Source organism: Molossus molossus, unplaced genomic scaffold, assembly GCF_014108415.1.
Source record: "Molossus molossus isolate mMolMol1 unplaced genomic scaffold, mMolMol1.p scaffold_m16_p_19, whole genome shotgun sequence".
NCBI classification, from domain to species: domain Eukaryota; kingdom Metazoa; phylum Chordata; class Mammalia; order Chiroptera; family Molossidae; genus Molossus; species Molossus molossus.
This window is the reverse complement of record NW_023425354.1, coordinates 37,943,290-37,965,728: the sequence shown is the minus strand read 5'-3', so window position 1 is coordinate 37,965,728 and position 22,439 is coordinate 37,943,290. Positions and strand designations below refer to the sequence as shown.

General features: G+C 36.2%; 1 protein-coding gene across 5 annotated transcripts in view; it reads left to right on the top strand.

Moving 5' to 3' along the window:
* Nucleotides 1-22,439, top strand: part of NF1 (neurofibromin 1) — a 268,601-nt gene that overhangs the window by 95,040 nt on the left and 151,122 nt on the right. For 4 of the 5 annotated variants that reach the window (XM_036268575.1, XM_036268573.1, XM_036268576.1 and 1 more), the window contains exons 15-27: nt 3,072-3,151; nt 4,819-4,942; nt 6,557-6,718; nt 7,875-8,124; nt 9,026-9,099; nt 9,332-9,415; nt 17,276-17,716; nt 18,103-18,242; nt 18,508-18,630; nt 19,121-19,204; nt 19,906-20,022; nt 20,594-20,775; nt 20,895-21,106. In XM_036268575.1, coding sequence (XP_036124468.1) covers nt 3,072-3,151; nt 4,819-4,942; nt 6,557-6,718; nt 7,875-8,124; nt 9,026-9,099; nt 9,332-9,415; nt 17,276-17,716; nt 18,103-18,242; nt 18,508-18,630; nt 19,121-19,204; nt 19,906-20,022; nt 20,594-20,775; nt 20,895-21,106 — 2,073 coding nt within the window. The remainder of the gene's footprint in view (nt 1-3,071; nt 3,152-4,818; nt 4,943-6,556; nt 6,719-7,874; nt 8,125-9,025; nt 9,100-9,331; nt 9,416-17,275; nt 17,717-18,102; nt 18,243-18,507; nt 18,631-19,120; nt 19,205-19,905; nt 20,023-20,593; nt 20,776-20,894; nt 21,107-22,439) is intronic. The other variant, XM_036268574.1, reaches the window with a different exon arrangement.

Here is a 22,439-nt window from a genome sequence, read left to right as displayed (position 1 = left end):
GTAAAGATTCTTTGAACATGTATGTACAAATCCATGTGTAGACATGTACTTTTATTTCTCTTGGCTAAATACCTAAGAGTGCAAAAATCTTACTATGTGGTCTTTTAAGAGACACAGCTTAAATATAAGGACACTGGAAGGTAGTCAGTGCAAGGATAGAAAAATATACCATACATACTAACCCAAGAAAACTGGAGATACAGGGTTTAAAGCAAGAAGCATTACTGGAGATAAAGAGGGACATCTCATTATTACAGAGAGGTCCAGTCCATCTGGAAATACAACTCTATATGAACCTAATAACAAAGTTTCAAAATATACAAAGTAAATGGAAAGAGAGAGATAAATCTGGTTATAGTGGGATACTTGAGCATGCTTTTCTCAACATCTGATAGAATAAATAGGCAAAAAAAATTAATAGGGATAGAAGATTTGAACAGCACAACTATCAAATATGACCTATTTGACATATATAGATCAATACACTCAATAAATACACTTTTTTTTTAAAGTATGCAAGGAACATTCAGTATATCCTGAACATGAAGTCTTAAATTCTAAAGGATTGAAATCATTCAGAATTATTTTTGTGACTATAGTAAAACTAAGCTAGAAATCAATAACCAAAAGCTTTATGAAATATCAAATGACTATACTGTGTTTTCATTCATACTCTGCACTAATTGCTTTGCAAGTTAGTACAACCATCATTAAAAATTGCTTTGCATTATCTATAAAAGCTAAACATAGGACCTAAGAATTTCACCCAGCAGGTACATAGCCAACAGAAATGTATATATGTTTTCCAAAAGACACATACAAAAATATTAATAGCATAATTTGTAATAGCCAAAAAAATTGGAAACAACTTAAATATGTCAACAGTAGAATAAATTAATAATTTTGGTTATATTCATTCTATCTGTTACAGCAACAAAAAAGAATGAGCTACTGCTAAGTGCAGAGCATGGGTGAATATCATGGTTACATGAGTATACATTTGTGAAAATTTATTGCTCTATATACTTAAGATTTGCTACTTTATTGTTTATACTGTACATTTCATTTTACTAAAATGTTTCAGCGCTCATTGTATATTTGTGTACATTGCTATTGGTCCTATAAATTAATATATTCCTTGTATTCTTTTCGGAAGGCTATTAACAGTATTTGGCAGGAGCTGTACAAAGACCCTTTTGTGTGTGTGTGTGTGTGTGTAAATAATTCTATTCCTGTATTGTTTTAATCTTATGAATACAATTCAAAAGGAAAAAGCTACACACATATGCTTACTGCTCTTATTTATAATAGGAGGCTATTAGAAGAATTTTAAATATTTACTAATAAAAGAATGGTTTACTGTTTAATGACAAGAGAATGGTATTTCAACATGGTGAACTCTTAAACATGAATTAAATATATGCCAATCACCCAGCAATATGGAAAAGTGCTTATAAAATGTCAAATGAGTATACTATGTTTATAGCTTCGTTAAAATATGTGTAGGAAACTGCCTAGCCAGTGTGGCTCACTGGTTGAGCATCAACCCATGGACCAAGAGGTCAACAGTTTGATTCCCAGTCAGGGTACATGCCCAGGTTGTGGGCTCAATCCCATGTGGGGTGTGAAGGAGGCAGCCAATCAATGTTTCTCTCTCATCGAGGTTTCTGTCTCTCCCTCCCTCTCACTTCCTTTCTTTCTAAAAATCAATAAAAACATATTAAAAAATATATATATGTAGGAATAAAAAATGGAAGGGAACATGAAAAGGAAAACAATTATATTAAGTCAGGGAAAAGGATAAAATCTCTTTCAAAATAAAAAATATTTTGTCAAACAATATTATAGAGAATTTGCCACTTAAAGTGTCAGTAAATTATACTAAGGTTTTGCACAATAGTGACAAAATTGAATATTAATTTGTGCTGTTTTTCCTTGATACGAGACTTATAAACTATATAATTTTTGAAGAGTCTCATCATGAATAGCAGTTTTTGGTAAATATCTCAAAATAATTACAGTAAAGTTGTTTGAGATAAGGTAATAGAGGTGTGACCTTTAATAATTTATAATTTTGGGGGTTATAAAGTAGTCCAAGCTTGGACATATAGATATCTTTTCCTAATTTGAAGCAGAGTATTCATTCAGCTATTTGTAGCTCATGCAATTTCTTTTAAGGGAAGAAATCAATTCTCATTATTTGTTCCAAACAATGTTTTATTGGAATTTTAAAAAAAGGCTTTAGAGCGGAGTAAAGAATTGCCAAATATGCTGACTAAGAACTGAGAAGAATGTGCAGAGCTCAGTAGCGTGCCTCTGGGGGAAGCGCTGTTGAATTGGAGTTAGGGTAGGGCTGGTCTGAAGGAAGAGTCTGGTTTTACTCTTTATACCTTTTTGATGGCTTTATGTCATAATAGTGTTTTTGTATGTTAGTTGTATATTTTAAATTAATTATTTAATTCTTGTTAATATTCTGAGACAAATTCCAATTTCAGTTCTGTCAACTGAAATATTTTAGGATGAATAATCCGCTGTGAAATGCAAAGTCTGTTTTGCTCTGTTCCAAAATAATTCATGTCAAGATAACTTTTCCTTTATCTTTTGGCCCAGAAGTAAAATATTGTTGTGTGTATTAATTTTGGCAAGCTCTCCTTACTTGGGGATTAATTTTATGTTCCATGAAGTTCTTTGATACTTATTAAATTATTTGTATCATAAAGTAGTTTTTACATGTTTATATTGGTGTTCTGAATTCATCAGTCATTTAACTTCATGCATGTATGCCATTTTAAGTAAAAATGATACAAATAACATTATGTATTTTACATATATGTATTATTCCCTAGAGATCTGGGTTCTCAAAGTTTTTCTCTTTTGCCTTACATTGTATGTTAAGGCTGCAAGGAGGGTGTCAATGGGAGGGAAAGGAGGGACATCTGTAATACTTTCAATAATAAAGATAGATTTTTAAAAAATAGTTTGATTTATTAGCATTTATAAAATAAATAGTCCAATGTTATGTTTACCAATAATTTTTTAAGTAAGTCTTTTCTCTCTTTTTGAAAATTCAGGCTCTACTGGTTCTTCATCAGTTAGAAAGCATTGATTTGTGGAACCCTGATGCTCCTGTAGAAACATTTTGGGAAATTAGGTATATGGACTTTTATTTTTTAATTCAATTTAAAATTTTATTTTGTATTTTTTGTCTTTATTAACTTTATAATACGTGTGTATTGAAAAACTTTATTCAGTTATACCTCCAGAGGTATTATGATTTTGTTTTTATTTGACTTGAAATTATTAATTAGATTACTTTTTGTTTTAACTCTGGGAACAATGTCACAGCAATGTAGGAAATACATTTTTAAAAATTGTGCCTAATTTTATTACCCAACCATAAGTACTGTTATTTGGTGTATTTTCTTTTATTTCAGAGTTCTGTGTAGTTACAACTGTGTTTTAAGTTGACTTTGTGCAGTCATAAGCTTAGAGTTTTAAAATTTTGTAAAGTTAATAGTTTGTTTTTATAAATTGTGATCTTTCATAAGTTTTTAATAATACGCATGTTTTGCCCTGGCCGGTTTGGCTCAGCGGTTGACAGTTGGCCTGCGGACCAGAGAGTCCCGGGTTCGGTTCCTGCTAGGGGCACATACTACAAACAAAACAAAACAAAACAACAAAAAATAAAGTGATACGCATGTTTTTGATGAATGAATTAATAATGAACATCCGCTTAGAAGGCAAAATCATACAGAATTTTATAACTTATTTCCTAGGTTATATAAATTATTACCTTTTAATAAGCATGAAGGCAATACATTGAGGGACTTTGAGCCTCAGGTGTGTCCTTATCTTATTGTAGAAGTGGGTGCGCTAGGCCAGCTGGCAGCTGAGTCAAATCCTTTACCGAGAGCGGTGCTCTTCAGTACCAGTGCATCGTGAGCCACATGTGTGCTGGAGCCTTTTCACATTGCCACACTAACAAGTGACGAGCAGTCATAATTAACTTTAATATGTTTTTAACCCAGTACATAGCTCTAGAATGTTATTTCAACATGTAATTAATATCAAGGTTATTAATGAGATGTTTTACATTCTTTTTTTCATAAAGTCTTCAAAACTTGGTGTGTTTCACACTTACAGCACATCTCAGTGTGGACAAACCACACTTCACGTGCTCACTAGCCACATGTGGTGGCTGGCTAGTGGCTACTGTGCTGGACAGTACAGCTTCAGACCAGGGATCAGCAAACTTTTTCTCTAAAGGGCCAAGTAGTAAGTATTTTAGGTTTTGTCCACCAGATAGTCTCTGTCATAACTATTCATTTCTGCTTTTGGAGCATGAGAGCAGCCACAGACTACATGTAAATGAGTGGGTCTGGCTGTGTTCTCCTAAAACTTTATTTGCAAAAGCAAATGATGGGCTAGATTTGACCATTAGGCAGTTGTTTAAAGACCCCCAACTCTGGAGCACTGGGTTTACTACAGTCTGTACTGCGGATATTGTCATTTCTTCTTGAGTCTTCCACATGGATTAGATGTATGGATGAAATAATTGGGAGTTTGGGGAGTAAGAGGTTTAGAAGTACTTGATTTTTAAATTATTATTATTTTTTACATAATCTGTAAACTACTTCCCTTTGATTATCACACTATTAACATTTTGATAACCATGTCTCTAAATCAAATATTAGAAGGGAAACTAAGTTTCTCTAAACTTGTGTTCATTATGAGAAAATGTCATTCTTATGTACTGATTATATATGTACTCAGTTACTTATTGATAAAACTGGTACCAATGAACTTTATGTATTGCAGCTCACAAATGCTTTTTTATATCTGCAAGAAATTAACTAGCCATCAAATGCTTAGTAGCACAGAAATTCTCAAGTGGTTGCGGGAAATTCTGATCTGCAGGAATACATTTCTTCTTAAAAATAAGGTAAGCAAAATGACATCTTTCAAAAGAAAAGAATATTTGGAATTGTAATGAGAAAAAATTAAGGAAGTGTTTATTAGCCAAATTAGTTCTACTTCAGCTCCTCCCTCCTTTATAAAATCTTCAAGGGAACTAATGGCTTACAAATCAACATCTAAAAAATTATTCTGAGGCCCTGGCTGGTGTGGCTCAGTTGGTTGGAGCGTCGTCCCATGCACCAAGGGGTCAAGGGTTTGATTTCTGGTCTAGGCACGTGCTGGAGTTGTATGTTTGATCCCCAGTTGGGGGTACATATGACAGGCAACCGATTGAAGTTTCTCTCTCACATTGATGTGTGTCTCTCTCTTCTCTCTCTCTTTCCCCCCACCCCTTTCTCAAATCTTTTTTTTTTTTTTTAAAAGGAAGTAGGAAAAATTTAAAAAATTATTCTAAGGCTTTGGTCTTAGAGTTGCAGTCCTGATTAATTCTAATTGAGTTAAGCAGGTCTCTGTGGGGCAGGCTTAAGGGCATTGGGAGCTGCTAGAACCAAAGTAGATTGAAGAACATATTCTATCTCTGCTGTCAAGTACATGCTAAAGATTTGTATCTTATGGCTGGACTAGATCAGAGAATGTTATCTATCAAGAGACTGAAGGGAACAGGTTGAGGGTCTTCAGTCTCGGTTTATTTATATTCCTGCCATCAAGGTTTCACCTCTTGAAAATATCAGCAGGCTTCTTCCTTACGGTTGAGTGAAAAGTTTGATTCAGAACTTTTGAAGCATGGCAACAAGGTTTTGAGAAAGAAGAGCCTTAAATTTCTTTTAATACAAAGTTTTTTAATTAGTCTATTAAAAATTCTATTGCATAGTTTTAGGAGTACTTCATTCAGTGAATTTTTATCCATTTCTAGAATCATAGCTATAAGAAATCTTAAATGTATCAAGCTTACATGCTTTTCAATTTACCATGCAGCTTATTAAATTTTTTTAGTTTACAAATGGGCTAATGATGAATTGGGTTTATTCACATCTGGCTTATCTTAATGTGTTAATATAGTGGAATTTGGCATTATTCCTAAGATAAGGAAGAACATTAGACTTCAAAGTTTCATGCCCTTGCCTGTGGTATAATTCTCCAGAATACCAGCATTAGTAATCCAGTAATACATCCGTACTACTGTGGTCAGTAGAGTCACTGTTGTGACATGCTTGGCATATATACCAGTGTTAATTACTGGTCCAGAGGAACTTAATCTCAATAGAGTCAACTTCAAATTATCATGACATAGCAGAGGATAAAATGTTGTGGGAGAAAATCTTTATAAGTTGTTTTTAATTGACTGAGAAGTACATGTTGTTGATATTTTACCTGTGTCCCCATTAGATCAAGAAATGCTAATTTACATTTCTAGAATCTGTTACTTCTAATAATTGAAGGGTGGAAAACTGAAAGGCGTTTCAAAGACACTCGGCGAACATTATTTGTGCTACTGGGTTTCTAGTGAATGTTTCTCAAAGTGAGAAAGAGGAGTTGTGAGGAGAGTTTTCCAGGGTAGTCTCAAATAGGAAGACAGCTCATATTACGTATTTTTTTTCTTTTGGTGCTTCAGAAAGGCTTACTTATTTCTTCTCTCTAGCAGGCAGATAGAAGCTCCTGTCACTTTCTGTTCCTTTATGGGCTAGGATGTGACATTCCTTCAAGTGGAAATACCAGTCAAATGCCCCTGGATCATGACGAGTTACTCCGTACTTGTACTCCTGGAGCCTCTCTCCGGAAGGGAAAAGGAAACTCATCCATGGTAAGTGGCGTCTCTTGTAGTTTTCATACCATCATCTGTGCTCTGTATTTTTTTCTGAATGAACTTTGATAAATTTCACCTAGGTAATACAGCAGGGTAGAGAACTGCTTAGATTCTAGTTCTGTCACAGCTGTTTGTGGAGAAGAGTTCCTAACCTCTGTGACTCAATTCCTCCATTTTAAAATAGGGATGATGATAATCCCTGCCCCAAAATTGTTATAAGGATTAAATGGAATCATGTGCAAAACAGTGCATGATTGAGTATTTGACACTTACAAGCTATAACTGACAGCTGTACTTATTATAAACCACTCCATAAGTAAGACCATTTAGACCCCAGAAGTTTAAAAGTTGTACCTACTTTTAAAAGTACAAATTTACTGGGAGAAAAAGCATTTTGCTTCATTATAGATAAATGTTTCTGTGATTTTTGTTTGTGTGTGTGATTCTTTTTTAAAAATCCTAGTAGAAGCAAAAAAAATAAAATCATTACAGAAGAGTTTCTTTTTCAGACTAAAACTTTTTTAATTTATAATTTTCAATATAACAACTAAATGGTGTGGTGTTTATAGCTGTCTACTTTATCTGCAGAATTGGCTTTTGTTTTCTAAAAGAGGATTTCTCTATTTCATGCTTTGGGAATATGTAATCCAGAATCAAGTGTATTTTCAACACTGATATTTAGTTCTTGTTTGTGCCCTAGTTGCAGCCAGTACTGAATGTGCTAATTTTATTTCTTCCCTCCAGTAGGTAGATAAAATTTTCTTTGACTTCCTCTTCCTTTGTCATTTATAGTTGACTGGGAAGTGGCTTACATTTTTATGTAGGTTTATGTTGTGGGTGTTTTATTTGTGTCCATGTTAGACTTAATATACATTTCTGGAATCTAAAATAGGATAATACTTATTCAATTTGAAATTGGACAGGTAATAGCATTATGTTGGTCCAAATAATCTCATTTCTCATTCAAACAAGATACTTAGGGTTTGACAATTTCTATCATGATTGAAGTAGAAAGCTCTTGTGGGTTGTGTGTAGGTGTGTGTGTGTGTGTGTGTGTGTGTGTGTGTGTGTATAGTACACAGTTTGTTGCAAAGTTGAGTTTTATAAATAAAATTACCCACATTGAAAACATATTCCTACCCCTGACTCCCAGGATAGTGCAGCAGGGTGCAGTGGAACCCCACCAATATGCCGACAAGCCCAGACCAAACTGGAAGTGGCCCTGTACATGTTTCTGTGGAGCCCTGACACTGAAGCTGTTCTGGTTGCCATGTCCTGTTTCCGCCACCTCTGTGAAGAAGCGGATATCCGGTGTGGGGTGGATGAAGTATCAGTGCACAACTTCTTGCCCAACTATAACACATTCATGGAATTTGCCTCTGTCAGCAATATGATGTCAACAGGTAAATGTGGATGATGTTTTTTTCACTCAGTCTGTCTTAAATCACATGATATCTGATTGTGCTAGGAATTTCATGAAAGTTTACAGGGCTAATTCAAAAGCTTACCTGAAATTCTGTTCTGCACATGTAAGGTGAAAATAAATAGCATTTGAAGTAAGTTATTAACGTCTCACTGAATGTTTTTGTTGTTAATCCTCACCCGTGGATATTTTTTCCATTGACTTTTAGAGAGAGTGGAAGGGGTGGGGGAGAGAGGAGAGAGAGAAACATCGATGTGAGAGAGACACATCAATGTGGGTTGCCTCTAACCCACGCCTTGACTGGGGCTGGGGAGCAAACCTGCAATCCAGCAGGTGCCCTTGACCAGGAATCAAACCTTCAATCCTTTGGTGTGCGGGCCAACGCTTCAACGACTAATCCACGCTGGCCAGGGCTCACTGAATTTTTAATATGTTCTACATTTGTTTAAAAACTGGCAGTATAAATTGCTGACAGTTAATAGATTATATAATGTACTTGGCCTGGATTGTATAGGTGGTGGGGCAAAAGTAGGTTTACAATTGTGAGTATGTGAAAGTATTATTATTTATTGTATTATTTTCCATATGAACAACTGTAAATCTACTTTTGCTCCACCCTGTATAATGAAGTTTTACACACATTGGCACATGTTTTGAGTGAATATAGGCGGGAATACCTATTTTATGCTGGGGACATTTGTGGAGTCCAAGTGAAATGACTTTCCTGTGAGGGAGGTAAAGGGAAGTAAGTGTTCGGCTTTATCATTTGAAGCATGCTTTCCACTCCTCCCACTCTGCCTTTTGGGTTGGACTTGCCAGGTTCTCCACTGGCAGGCAGGGCTCTGAGTGCAATAAGTTGATTTCCTGTTGTCTTTGTTTAGGAAGAGCAGCACTTCAGAAAAGAGTGATGGCACTACTAAGGCGCATCGAGCATCCCACCGCAGGAAACACTGAGGTATGCCCTTAGCAACAGAAGCATCCCTCCCAGGCCCTCACTCTCAGCTTTAGAAGCCTTATGTTATGTGTATGCGACCAGGAATAGCTTCTGAAGCAAATCTAACATATGTGCATATTACTAGTAGGATCTTATATTTATGATATGCACCAAATTTGAGACCTGTCTATTACTGACTATTTTTAGCTCTTGGTTTAAAGTTGCTTTCAAGTAGTAATTACCTTCCTTTTAGGCTTGGGAAGATACGCATGCAAAATGGGAACAAGCTACAAAACTAATCCTCAACTATCCAAAAGCCAAAATGGAAGATGGCCAGGTGAGTTTGTAAAGCTGATTCTTGTCTATTAATCAATCTGTTAAACATTAACTTTCCTTCAGTAATCTTTTATGGGTTACTCTTAGTATAATAAGCATATCATTGTCTTAGGACTGCTACTTAGTTGTGGTTCACCTCAGTCTGCACTGTCTAGTATGGTAGCCACTAGCTACATGTGGCTGCATAAATTTAAATTTAACTCAATTAAAATTAAATACAATTAAAATTCAGTTCTCAGTCACATAGCAACCACATTTCAAGGGCTCAATAGCCACATGTGGCAATTGGCTACCATACTGGACAGCACAGATATAAAATGTTTCTATCATTGTAGAAGTACTGGATAGCACTGAGCTAGAGATGATTTGTGGTAGGGACCATTCATTTACCCTCTTTCTTTCTCTTTCTCCATCAAAGTATTTCACAGAATTTTCAGGAAAGGGGCAACAAAGGTAGAGAAAAATAAATTAAAATTAAAGTTATACATTTTACTATTTTATTTATTAAGTATTCTAATTAAGAGATATGGTGGGCATATGACTTGAATCCATAGGTTAAATGAATTTTTAAAACATGGACATTTAATTAATCAACTATTATCGTATGTCACCCTGGAAATTAGCAGTTGATTGGTATTTGTGCATATTTGATTTGTAATGACTGTTTTGCTCTCATTATTAGGTGTTTTAGAAAACCTGGTTAGCGTCCTATTCCTTTTTTCTTGTCATACTTAATTAGAACAAGGAAAAAAAGTTATGTTTTTGTTTAGCAAAATGTCTACCTAATATCATTATTTGGAGATAACAGGTGGCTTTATAATGAAAGCTTTTTTTTTTTTTTGGTAACTTTTATTGAGATATAAGTCATAGACCATACAATTCACCCATTTAAAATATACAATTCAGCAGTTTTTAGTATAGTCACAGAGTTGTGCAACCATCACCATAATTTTTAAAAACCTCAAAACCTTTAGCTATTATTTCCTAATTTCCCTCTTTTCCCCTTTCCCCCATACCTCCTCATACACTCCCACCCCCCAACCAGGCAACTTCTACTCTCTGTGTCTGTAGATTTGCCTATTGTGGACATTTCACATAAGTAGAATTATGCAGTATGTGGTCTTTTATGACTGGTTTCTTTCACTTGGTATAGTGTTTGCAGGGTTCATTCATGTGGATCAAAGCTTTTATTTTTAATCCTCACCCGAGGGAGGACCTTTTTGTATTTATCTTCAGATAGAGCAGGAGGGAGAGTTGGGGGAAGAGAGAGAGAGAGAAACATTGATGTGAGAGAAACACATCGACTGGTTGCCACCCACACGACTCCAACCGGGGCCAGGGACAAACTGCAACTGAGGTACGTGCCCTTAGTGGAAACTGAACTCAGGACTCTCTGGTCTGTGGGATGACGCTCTAACCGCTGAGCCAAACTGGCCAGGGTGGATCAAAGCTTTTAAAAAGAAATTTGATATTCTGGTTTGGTAATATTAGTCTATGATAAAAATATATCACTGGCTCTTTAAAAATGTATATGGTAGCCCTGGCCGGTTTGGCTCAGCGGTTAGAGCGTCGACCTGCGGTCGGGAGAGACCCGGGTTCGATTCCCGCTAAGGGCACGTGCTTCGGTTGCAGTTTGTCCCCGGCCCTGGTTGGTCGTGCGGGTGGCAGCCACTCGATGTGTCCCTTCACATCGATGTTTCTTCCACTCTCTCTCTCTTCCTCTCTCTCCCTCCCACTCTATCTGTACAAAAAATGGAAAAATATCCTCAGGTGAGGATTAAAAAATAAAAAAATAAAAAATAATAAAAATAAAAATGTATATGGTAATCTTAAGTTTGGATTTTTTCTTTACTTTTTTTCATCTTTCATATAGTTTTCTCTTTTTATTTAAGCATAACAAAATCATCTATAGATCTAAGTGACAATTCAGAATATTAGGCAGTGAGCATACCTGTGCAACCAGCACCCACATCAAGAAGTAAATCATTACCAGCATACCAGAAACCTTCTTTGTGCCTCTTTCCAGTCATTAACAACCAAAAGTAACCATAGTCCTGACTATTAAATACAATAGTTTGACTGGTTTTAAACTCTATATAAATGGAGTATTAGCGATATACTCATTTATATCTGGCTTCTTTCCCTCAACATTATGTTTGTGAGAGTCACCCACACTATTCCGTGCAGTTGTAGTTCATGTATCGTTATGGCTGTATATTATTTTATTCAGCAGACAGTCTACACTTTAATTTTTTATTTGACTCTTTTTTTTGGCATTGGCTAGCTATACAAAAAGGATTTAGTTATTTTGAACAGTGCTGTTATGAACATTCGTAAATGTGTCTTGAGGTGACCATCTGGATGTATTTTTTCAAGATACATACTTAGCAGTGGAATTGTTGGGTAATAGGGTAGGCAGGTGCACATACAAGGAATATAAATTACTAAAGCCACTTAGAACTGTTCATTGATTTCACAAATACTTTTAAAAGACAATTAACATTTTAAAATGAATTGTTATAATACCTATGTAAATAATGAAATATCCAGCCATTAAAAGCTTTCTTTTTAAAAAATATGTGCCAGGTGAGGCAATAGATCCATTAACAGAGATCTGTTAGTGGTTTCTTCCACCAGCAATTTTTCTTTTGCAATTGTTCAAATTATAGCCCTTTAAAGACCCGAAGTAGAAAGTAAAATATTACACATACTTTCTCTAATTGAATTAGTTAAAAAAAATTCCAAGCACTTAAATATTCAATCAAATTAGACATATCAGGTCTGGGTAGAGGTAAGCTGAAAACATTAATATCATATTATATATAATACATAATATATAATATATTCAATTAATAACAATTCACTACATCAGAGACTGGAACAACATTATTAGAACAGTATAAAACAAGGGAAACCTGAAATTGTACCAGTGGAACAAAACTGAAAATCAAGAAACTTGTGGTAATCATTTGAGCCCCAATAGGAAGTATATAAATATACAGCATAATTCACACTAAAGAAAAAACACAAACCTAAATCTTTTTGCACTACAGAAGTCTTAGACACAAAAGATCCGCCTAGATGGAAGAATAATGACATTATCAAAATTTTTATATTTTAGCTTAAGTTTAACTTCATTTAACTTATTTAGCTTCCTTTATATATCATGACAGTTCAAGAACATTTAACTGTACTGTGAAAACAGAGTAATTACCACTATGTTCCCCTCATGCACTGTTGGTGGAAATGCAGCCTGGTGCAGCCACTGTGGAAAGCAGTATGGAGTTTTCTCAAAAAATTAAAAATGGAGCCCTGGCCGGTTTGGCTCAGCAGTTAGAGCGTCGGCCTGTGGACCAGAGAGGCCCAGGTTCGGTTCCTGCTAAGGGCACGTACCTCGGTTGCAGTTTGTCCCCGACCCCAGTTGGGGTTGTGTGGATGGCAACCACTCGATGTGTCTCTCTCACATCGATGTTTTTCTCTCTACCTCTCTCGCTCTATCTGAAGATAAATGCAAAAATGTCCTTGGGTGAGGATAAAAAATAAATAAAGAAATAAAATTGGAACTGCTTTATGACCCAGCGTTCCCACTTCTGGGAATCTATTCGACGAAACCCGAAACACTAATTTGAAAGAATATATTCACCTCTACATTGCAATGTTATTTACAATAGCCAATATTTGGAAGCAGCACAAGTGTCCATCTGTAAATGAGTGAATTAAAAAAAGTATGTTTACACAGTGGTATACTACGTAGCTGTAAAAAAGAAGGAAATCTTTTTTTTTTTTTTTAATCCTCACCCGAGGACATTTTTCCATTTTTTGTTCAGGTAGAGTGGGAGGGAGAGAGAGGAACAGAGAGAGAGAGAGAAACATCGATGTGAAAGGGACACATCGAGTGGCTGCCACCCGCACGACCAACCAGGGCCGGGGACAAACTGCAACCGAGGTACGTGCCCTTAGCGGGAACCGAACCCGGGTCTCTCAGGACCGCAGGCCGACGCTCTAACCGCTGAACCAAACCAGCCAGGGCAAAAGAAGGAAATCTTATCCTTTGTGACAACGTGATGGATCTGGAGAGCATCATGATAAGTGAAATAAGCCAATCAGAGAAAGACAAGTACCGTATGATTTTACTCATATGTGAAATCTAATGAACAAAATGAACTAACAAGCAAAATAGATACAGACTCATAGATAGAGAAAAGGCTGACATATTTTGGAGGGGGTTGGTCCCAATGGAAGGAGTGGCGGGATTGAGGAGAAAAGAAAAAAAAAAGAAAAATATTCATGGACACAGACATAAGTATGGTGATTGTCTGGAGGGAAGGTGGGTGAGGGGAGGTGGAGGTGGGTGAAAGGTGGATAAATGGTGTTGGACAGAGGTCTGACTTAGGGTGGTTAACACAATACAGTACAGTGTACAGATGATGTGGAATTGTGCACCTGAAACCTGTATAATTTTGTTAACTAGTGTCACCCCAATAAATTCAATAAGACAGAAAAAACAAACAAAAAGAATAAGAATTATTATTCCTTTGTTCCTGATGGAGGAGATCTAATCAGTAGTGCCAAAAAGTCCTGAAAAAAGCAAAACTGAGTGATAAAATATGAACCCTATGAGGGAAAAGTCTTTAAAACTAATATGAAAACCACAATTACTAAAAATAAAGGTTGGTAATAATATAGTAAATGCTATGAGTCTACCACACCTAGTTAATAAGAGTACACAAAATGAATTTTGGTTAATGCATAAAAGTTTTTTAAAATTCCTATTTACCTATTGTTTCCTAAATTTTTAAGGGAACCTTTAGTGAATCTCATTTGAATCTGTCTATCCATAAACCAACATACTAGAAATGGAGAACTTTCTCTGCTCCATTTATTAAGCCTTCAGAAAGATTTATTGCATCATCATCTTGGACTGTATCCCACAACAGAGTGTTTTCTTTCTTGCAGACATTATCCAAATTGATGTCTGTCATAACATTACTGTTTAATTGATGTTTATGAACTGCAGGTCCTTGACTAAGATGTTCATGGTAAATAGATACTAAATTGGGAAAACGTGTTTGGAAATGAGGTGTTAGTTCAGCATGTGAATTAATCCGAACTACTTCCTCTTCTCACCCAGATTCTTCACCATAAAAATCAGTCATATTTTCCCCCTAATTTTGCACTGACCTGGGAACTACTGCAACTGACATCATTTGCACTTAGCATATGACATCATATTTGCTCATTGTGACGGTGGAAGTGGTGGTGCTGTGGACCAATAAACTGCTGGCAATTAAATCTATTCCCAGTAATCTTCCCAGAAAATCCTTAGTGCATGTAATACAAGATTCCTGAGTTACTTGTGCTATATGAACAGCAATCATTTCCCCTGAAATATCATATTCTGGGTCTTCGAGTGTGAACAGGCATTTAGCATTTGTATTCGATTATCTACTGATGGCACTGACTCAGTGATAAAAACCAGGTTCTTTCCTGTTCCATTGCTTGTCCCACTTCTTTCTGATTGGTTCTGAGAATCTGCTGAGCAAATGTTTGCTTAACTTTCTAACTTTCTGTTATGAATATCTGTATTACAACTGCTTTTTGGAGGATTATGACCATGATCATCATCTTCAATTTCTTCTTTAAGGGTTTCAATATCTGCAATGTCTTCTGACTGTACTTCACTGCCAGGGCTCCCTGATGTGGCTTGCATGGTTAGAATTCAACTCACTGCTAGATCCGTCACTCTGTCCCCTACTACAACCAGGACCAGTTTCCATCTTCACACTGTTGTCAGTTTCTTCAGAACTTCCCTGCATGGATCCCTGTGTCTGAAACTTGCTTTTTTTTTATTGTTGTAATAATAATAATAATTATTATTTTAATTTATCTTTATTGTTGAAAATATTACAGATGTCCCTCCTTTTTCCCCCCATTGACACCTTCCTTTCCCCACCCTGCCTTCACCACACTGTTGTCTGTGTGCATTGGTTATGCATATATGCATCTAAGTATCTAAGTTCTTTGGTTTATCTCTTCCCGCCCCCTTCCCCTGCCCCCTTACTTGTGAGGTATTGTTGTACATGTTTGGTTCTATTAGTACATTGCTCATTCATTTCAATGCCACTGCCTCCACTTTGATGGGTTTCACTAAAATATCACTGCTTTGAGGACTGGCTACAGGTAACCTCGGTGATGGAGCTGCTTTTCTGAGCTCTAATTCCTTTTTCTTGTTTCCAGTGGAAAGATTAGCATTTAATAAAGATACAAAAGACCTCTAGATAGCTGAGCCTTCACTATTAGTGCATATTTCATATTACCTGAATTAATATCAATGCCAAGTACAGTGTCTGTTCAGTTTGAACACTTGGTGCAAGAGCTAAGACAGGATTAAGTAAATCTCTAAATGGTACTGGATTCAGATTCTTGATGAGTGAAGGAAATAAGTCATGCATATACCAAATGCAGTGTTTCAACTGTGCTGCAGCCCACATGCCGACAGTCAGTATGCCGAGGACTCAGTTCCCTTTCACTGCCAAAAAATGCAGAATCACTTGGCACTTTTTCATAATCTTAGTGTGTAAATTTGGTCCACATATGTACTCTACCTCATTGTTAAGCTAATCTGTCAATTCTTTTGTAGTGGATGTTTCTGTGTCCAATGCCAATGATTCATTACTTCACACATCATTGAAAGTGTGAAGCTGATTCTTTATCTGACTTAGTCCAGCCAACTTTGTAGTCAAAGTACTTAACTGCAAGATCCAGGCTTTCTTTATCAAAGCAAAGTGTTGCATCCAATGGTTCTTCCACTGTTTCACATTGTCAGTCATGTTGCACATCATACTCTGCCTTAACTCCTGATCAGAGAGCCTGCTGAAATACCTGATCATACAGGTCCTAAAAGGGATAATGTGCTGCACAAAAGTAGGGATATATAGCTATATTCTAATAATAGATACAATTATATTAAAAGCATGTGCTATAAGAAATGGCAGAGTTTCCGTTCTATATTTAAAGCAACTCTTCACAAGAGAAAGGCCATTTTCCTCACAAAACAAAACGGACATAAGAAAGCAGTGTAATGGTGCTTCTACATCATTCATATCACAGAATGCCTCTAATATGTTGCTTTCTTGGGTTAATATATTCACTGTAGTAGGATGAGTATTATACTTGTAACAGTGTATAAAGGAAATTGATTTGAAAAAATTTTGCCACACATGGTAAGTTTTTTCTTCTTATCTGTACTCCATAAATTAAAAGGATCAGAACTCTGAAGCTATCTCCTCAGTCAGGTTAGAGTGTGATTTTTTTCCCTGTTGATTTTTGTCTTCCTGCATGTTCTTCATTACTCTCTCTCTCTTATTCAGTGGTTCTGCTTGATTACTCTTATCTTGCCATGTGGAATCTATGTTAATTGTAGTACAATGTTTTAAAGCTGGCTACAGAGCACTGGAACTTGGGCAGTCACTCACTGAGTTAATAAGTGCACACACCACCTGGTTAAAAATCTCCGAATGCTTATTATAATTTTTGAAGCAGCATAGACATTGCTTATATATCCAGGAATTGAGATAAGCAAATATTTTGTATGTTCCTTTCTGAGCTGTAGTCCATCATCCACCTTCTGTATCTGATACTGTATCTTTGTTTATTGCTACCCTGAATTTTGTAAGACTCATCCTCCCTCAAGAAGAAAGACACCTTAATGTGACTAGAAATGGCAGAGTGAAAACTGGAATTTTTTAAATGTAAAAAATGCTCTCTTGTCATGGAAGAATTGTTGAATAAAAAGTAATTTGTCAAGTCTGTCAATCAATATAGGAAGAATTTACATCTCCCATAAAATTTTTGTATTTAGGCTGCTGAAAGCCTTCACAAGACCATTGTTAAGAGGCGAATGTCTCATGTGAGTGGAGGAGGATCCATAGATCTGTCTGACAACGACTCCCTACAGGAATGGATCAACATGACTGGCTTTCTCTGTGCCCTTGGGGGAGTGTGCCTGCAGCAGAGAAGCAATTCTGGCCTGGCAACCTATAGCCCACCCATGGGCCCAGTCAGCGAGCGCAAGGGCTCCATGATTTCAGTGATGTCCTCAGAAGGAAATGCAGATACACCTGTCAGCAAATTTATGGATCGGCTGTTGTCCTTAATGGTGTGTAACCATGAGAAAGTGGGACTTCAGATACGGACCAATGTGAAGGATCTGGTGGGTCTAGAATTGAGTCCTGCTCTTTATCCAATGCTATTTAACAAATTGAAGAATACCATCAGCAAATTCTTTGACTCACAAGGACAGGTAAAGTGTGCTCTGCTTAATTTTTTACCTTTCCCTATGAATAGAGTGACTTGTTTAAAATAAGGAAGTCTTTTTGTTTAGGTTATTTAGTGAGATACTGGCATGAACATTCACTGGCAAGTTTTAAAAGAAATAGGCAAAAATGTATAAAAGAACTAATTAGCTAATGTGGGATCAGTTTGCTTTTTAGGAACTCTAGTGTGAGGGTGTGCCTGGGGTTATGAATATCTTGGGAATGGATATGTCTGCAGGTATCTGTGTGCTTGTTTGGATACTGGTCTGTGGGTGCATTTCTGCATATGTATGGGATTTAGATCAGGCACCTTCATCTCACTGTGATCTGTCTCCTGTGCATTGATTCCCGATATATTTTGTTCTTTGTATAGGTTTTATTGACTGACACCAATACTCAATTTGTAGAGCAAACCATAGCTATAATGAAGAACTTACTAGATAATCATACTGAAGGCAGCTCTGAACACTTGGGGCAAGCTAGCATTGAAACAATGATGTTAAATTTGGTCAGGTAAGCATTCTACTGAACCATAGCAGACACACATTGGTATTAGGAGTTACTAGTGAAGTAATTTGCCATCCTTTTCTTTATTGCTCCCAAATTAGGGTGTGACAATAAGGTAACCAGAAGTTATGTATATTTGCTTATGAATAGAAAAAAAATCTTGTAGCTTTTATGGTCACTTTTAGTAGTTTTACTTAGAGATTAAAGCATTTAGAAAATTTCTTTTGTTTATGTCTGATAACATTTTTTAAATGTTTCCATGTCTAAATAGATATGTTCGTGTGCTTGGGAACATGGTCCATGCAATTCAAATAAAAACGAAACTGTGTCAGTTAGTCGAGGTAATGATGGCAAGGAGAGATGACCTCTCATTTTGTCAAGAGATGAAATTTAGGTGAGTTTTTAAAAGAGCAAAGTAGGGTCTTTTAAATCTTAATATGTTAAATATTCTACCTTCTTTTGACCTAAGGTCATTATTTTGCCAAGATTACTTTGTAGAGTACAGAAAAATAGTAGGTGCCTGCTTATTATGGGAAGTTAGGGTGGGGGTTGGAAAAGGATTGTTTTACATGTTTGTTTTCCTCTTCATGTCTTTTTAAATTTCCAAAGCTTTGGCCCATGGCTGCACTCCCTTTTTCTAAAATTATACTATCCTTGAGCTAAGAATTTGATTCTATTTCCAAACTGATACATAACTAAGGGCTCACATGGAGGGTCATTATGCAAGTTGCCTGTGTTTGGTCTCTTTTGTTAGATTTGTGATAGCAATATCTCTTTTAGGAAATTGTCATGTTGCCTGGGTGATTGTGTGCATTATTTAAAAAGTTATATATGTGTGACTTTTCAAAAATTGTTTGCTATTTTTTTTTTCTATCATTCTATAGGAATAAGATGGTAGAATATTTGACAGACTGGGTTATGGGAACATCAAATCAAGCAGCAGATGATGATGTAAAATGTCTTACAAGGTAAAAAAGATACCTTTAAATATCAGAAGGTTTACTCTAGGCATTAGTACTACTTCATTATAGCTATTATACATATATTTTTTGTTTATTTAAATTGTTTTTCTGGATATTAAGCTTTTGCATTTGAATTACATACATTTTTTTTTTTCTTTAACTGAAAGACTTACAGTAAAAAAAGTGAGAGTTATGTTTGGAAAGTTAGTGTTGTCTATTTAGGAAGGATAGTATATAGTTATTAGAAAATAAAATATATAAGCCTTATATTTTATGATTAGATATATAAATGCATTGTTTGAGGGACTTAATTATTTTGAATTGTTTCAAAAAGCAATTAAGTTTGCTCTAATGATACTTATTGCCACATATTAGAAAATAATTGAACACCGTGAACTGAGTAATAACCATTTACATTTATTTCTTTGACCGGGCTTGTTTTGGTAGCACTTTCTTTTGACCTAAGGTCATTATTTTGCCAAGATTACTTTGTAGAATGTTATTATCATCCTCTCCTACACTTGAAATGTTTTTGCATTCTGGGATCTGCATATTAACTCAGATTATTTAGGTTGTCCTAATAATTTGTTTAATGAAATAGGTAGTTCCTAAAGTTTGTGTCTATTAGGAAGAAGTTTATTTGAGGGGATGGTGGAGTGGAAGAACCTGAAAAATTTATTATGGTCTTTAAATATTTTTTTCTTCAGAGATTTGGACCAGGCAAGCATGGAAGCAGTGGTTTCACTCCTGGCTGGTCTTCCGCTACAGCCTGAGGAAGGAGATGGTGTGGAATTAATGGAAGCCAAATCACAGTTATTTCTTAAGTAAATTTCAGTTACCAAAAACACGAAGCAAAAAACAAAGTCCCACACAACCAACCAAAGAAAGTATAATCAAAGTGATAAATGATTATATTTAGAACATCATTGCTTTGGTGTTATGGCCATTGACTGCTGTCTCATAAACTAGAACACATGATGAAGCAATATTCCCTGCGACAGGAGTGGGATAGGAAAACAACTGTGTTTTGTGGTTTTTAAAGAAAATTATCTGATCAGTGAATTTTTATTGGCAATAAAACCCAGATCATCTTATTCAGGCAATATAACTCAGATCACCTCTTTGGACCACTATTTTTATGTACTAAACATTAAAAGTGGTGTGTTTACTTGGTGTCTGTGTTATGAAATATATACTGGGCTTTGTCAGGGTAAAATGATATTCAGCAGAGCACACTCCATAATGAGCCACACTGGCTGATTACCCCAAGACTGGAGAGAAGCAGATACCCAAGACCCACTCATGTAATACACCTGTGATGATTTCAGAATGTCTGGTTAGTTTTCTGGTTGATGTGTCCTTCACTGTATAAAGGTAAGTCTTTTTGTTTCTCAGGTATTTCACATTGTTTATGAACCTTTTGAATGACTGTAGTGAAGTTGAAGATGAAAATGCACAAACAGGTGGCAGGAAACGTGGCATGTCTCGGAGGCTGGCATCACTGAGGCACTGTACAGTCCTTGCGATGTCAAACTTACTCAATGCTAATGTGGACAGTGGCCTCATGCACTCCATAGGTGAGCTAAAATGAGAGCTTCATATAGAAATTTAAAACTTAGAGAATTGGCATATAAGACCAGTAAAATTACTTCGATAAGGTCATGTTAATAAATTTGCATTTATCTGTCCATATCAGGTTTAGGTTATCACAAAGATCTCCAGACAAGAGCTACATTTATGGAAGTTCTGACAAAAATCCTCCAACAAGGCACAGAATTTGACACACTTGCAGAAACGGTGTTGGCAGATCGGTTTGAGAGACTGGTGGAGCTGGTCACGATGATGGGGGATCAGGGAGAGCTCCCTATAGCTATGGCTCTGGCCAATGTGGTTCCTTGTTCTCAGTGGGTAAGTTCTTTGAAAGTGGGGAAGAAAAGTGCCTGCCATGAAGCAGATGGTTCAGAATTCATTTGTTCAGTGAAAGTTCATTGAATCAGTTGCTAACTCTTTAGAGCTGGAAGAAACTTCAGATATGTGAGTGATTTTCAGCTGCGGGGAAGTGGTTGGAGCTGCTAGTCCTCACTAGGTCTCTTACCTTAAGTATGAGGACCTTATTCCTTACACTTACAGTAAATGTCAAACTCCTTACCTGTCCCCCTGAAAAAGTCCATGTAAACACTGATGAAAAGAAAATTGAAACCACTGCTCTTGTCTGGTGACTTCATATAATAAATAAGATAAAAGTGTTAAATCTTGTATTTAGTTGTTAGTAATGCTAGAACTGGAATTCAAAGCTAATACCTATTTGCTATCTCCAATTCACTGTTCTTTTTCTACATTGCATTGTACAATTTTTTTAAAAAATCCTCACCCGAGGACATTTTTCCATTTATCTTCAGATAAAATGGGGTGGGGTGGGTGGGAGGGAGGGAGGGAGAGAGAAACATTGACATGAGAGAGACACATCGACTGGTTGCCTCCTGCATGACCCCCACTAGTGCCCAGGAACTGAGCTGCAACTGAGATACATGCCCTTGACTGGAATCGAACCCAAGACTCTTTAGTCCATGGGTCGACACTCCAACTGCTGAGCCAAACCGGCCAGGGCACATTGTACAATTTTTTGAAAAAAATGTATGCACTCTTATTTGCATTTGAAATTCTGATATTGCGTGTTTTAAACACTGAAGATATAATATGGCTATTTGACCTCTTAATAAAAATTTTTCTAAAACCATGCCATTCTTAATAATATATGTTAGAAATTTGGGAAGAGATATATTTAGATTATATTGTACCAGAAATGATTTCAGTTTAGTAAATTATAACTAATAAGGTATCCTATCTTTGCCTGTAAATTTATTTCTGCTTAAAAGCTGTAGGATCTTACTTCTCATACTTAGAAGTAAAACTCAAACTCTGGCCTATAAGGCTCTACCCAACCTGGCCCTCCCTCGTCTCTGACGTCATCATCTGTCATTTTCTTTTTTGTTCACCAAATGTAGACCACACTGGCCTTGAAACATGTTGGGGTTATTTCCACCCTAGAGCACTCTGCTGCTGCTGCTGCTGCCTCTGCCACCTGGACTGCTCTTCCCTGATCTCCTGGGTGGTCTACTTCTTGTTCTTCGAGTGTCCGTTCAGATGCACTTTCTTAGTGAGGTCTTTTCTGACCATCAATCAAAACCACACCCACAGTTATTCTGTCACCTTACCTTATTATATTTTCTTTGCAGCATAT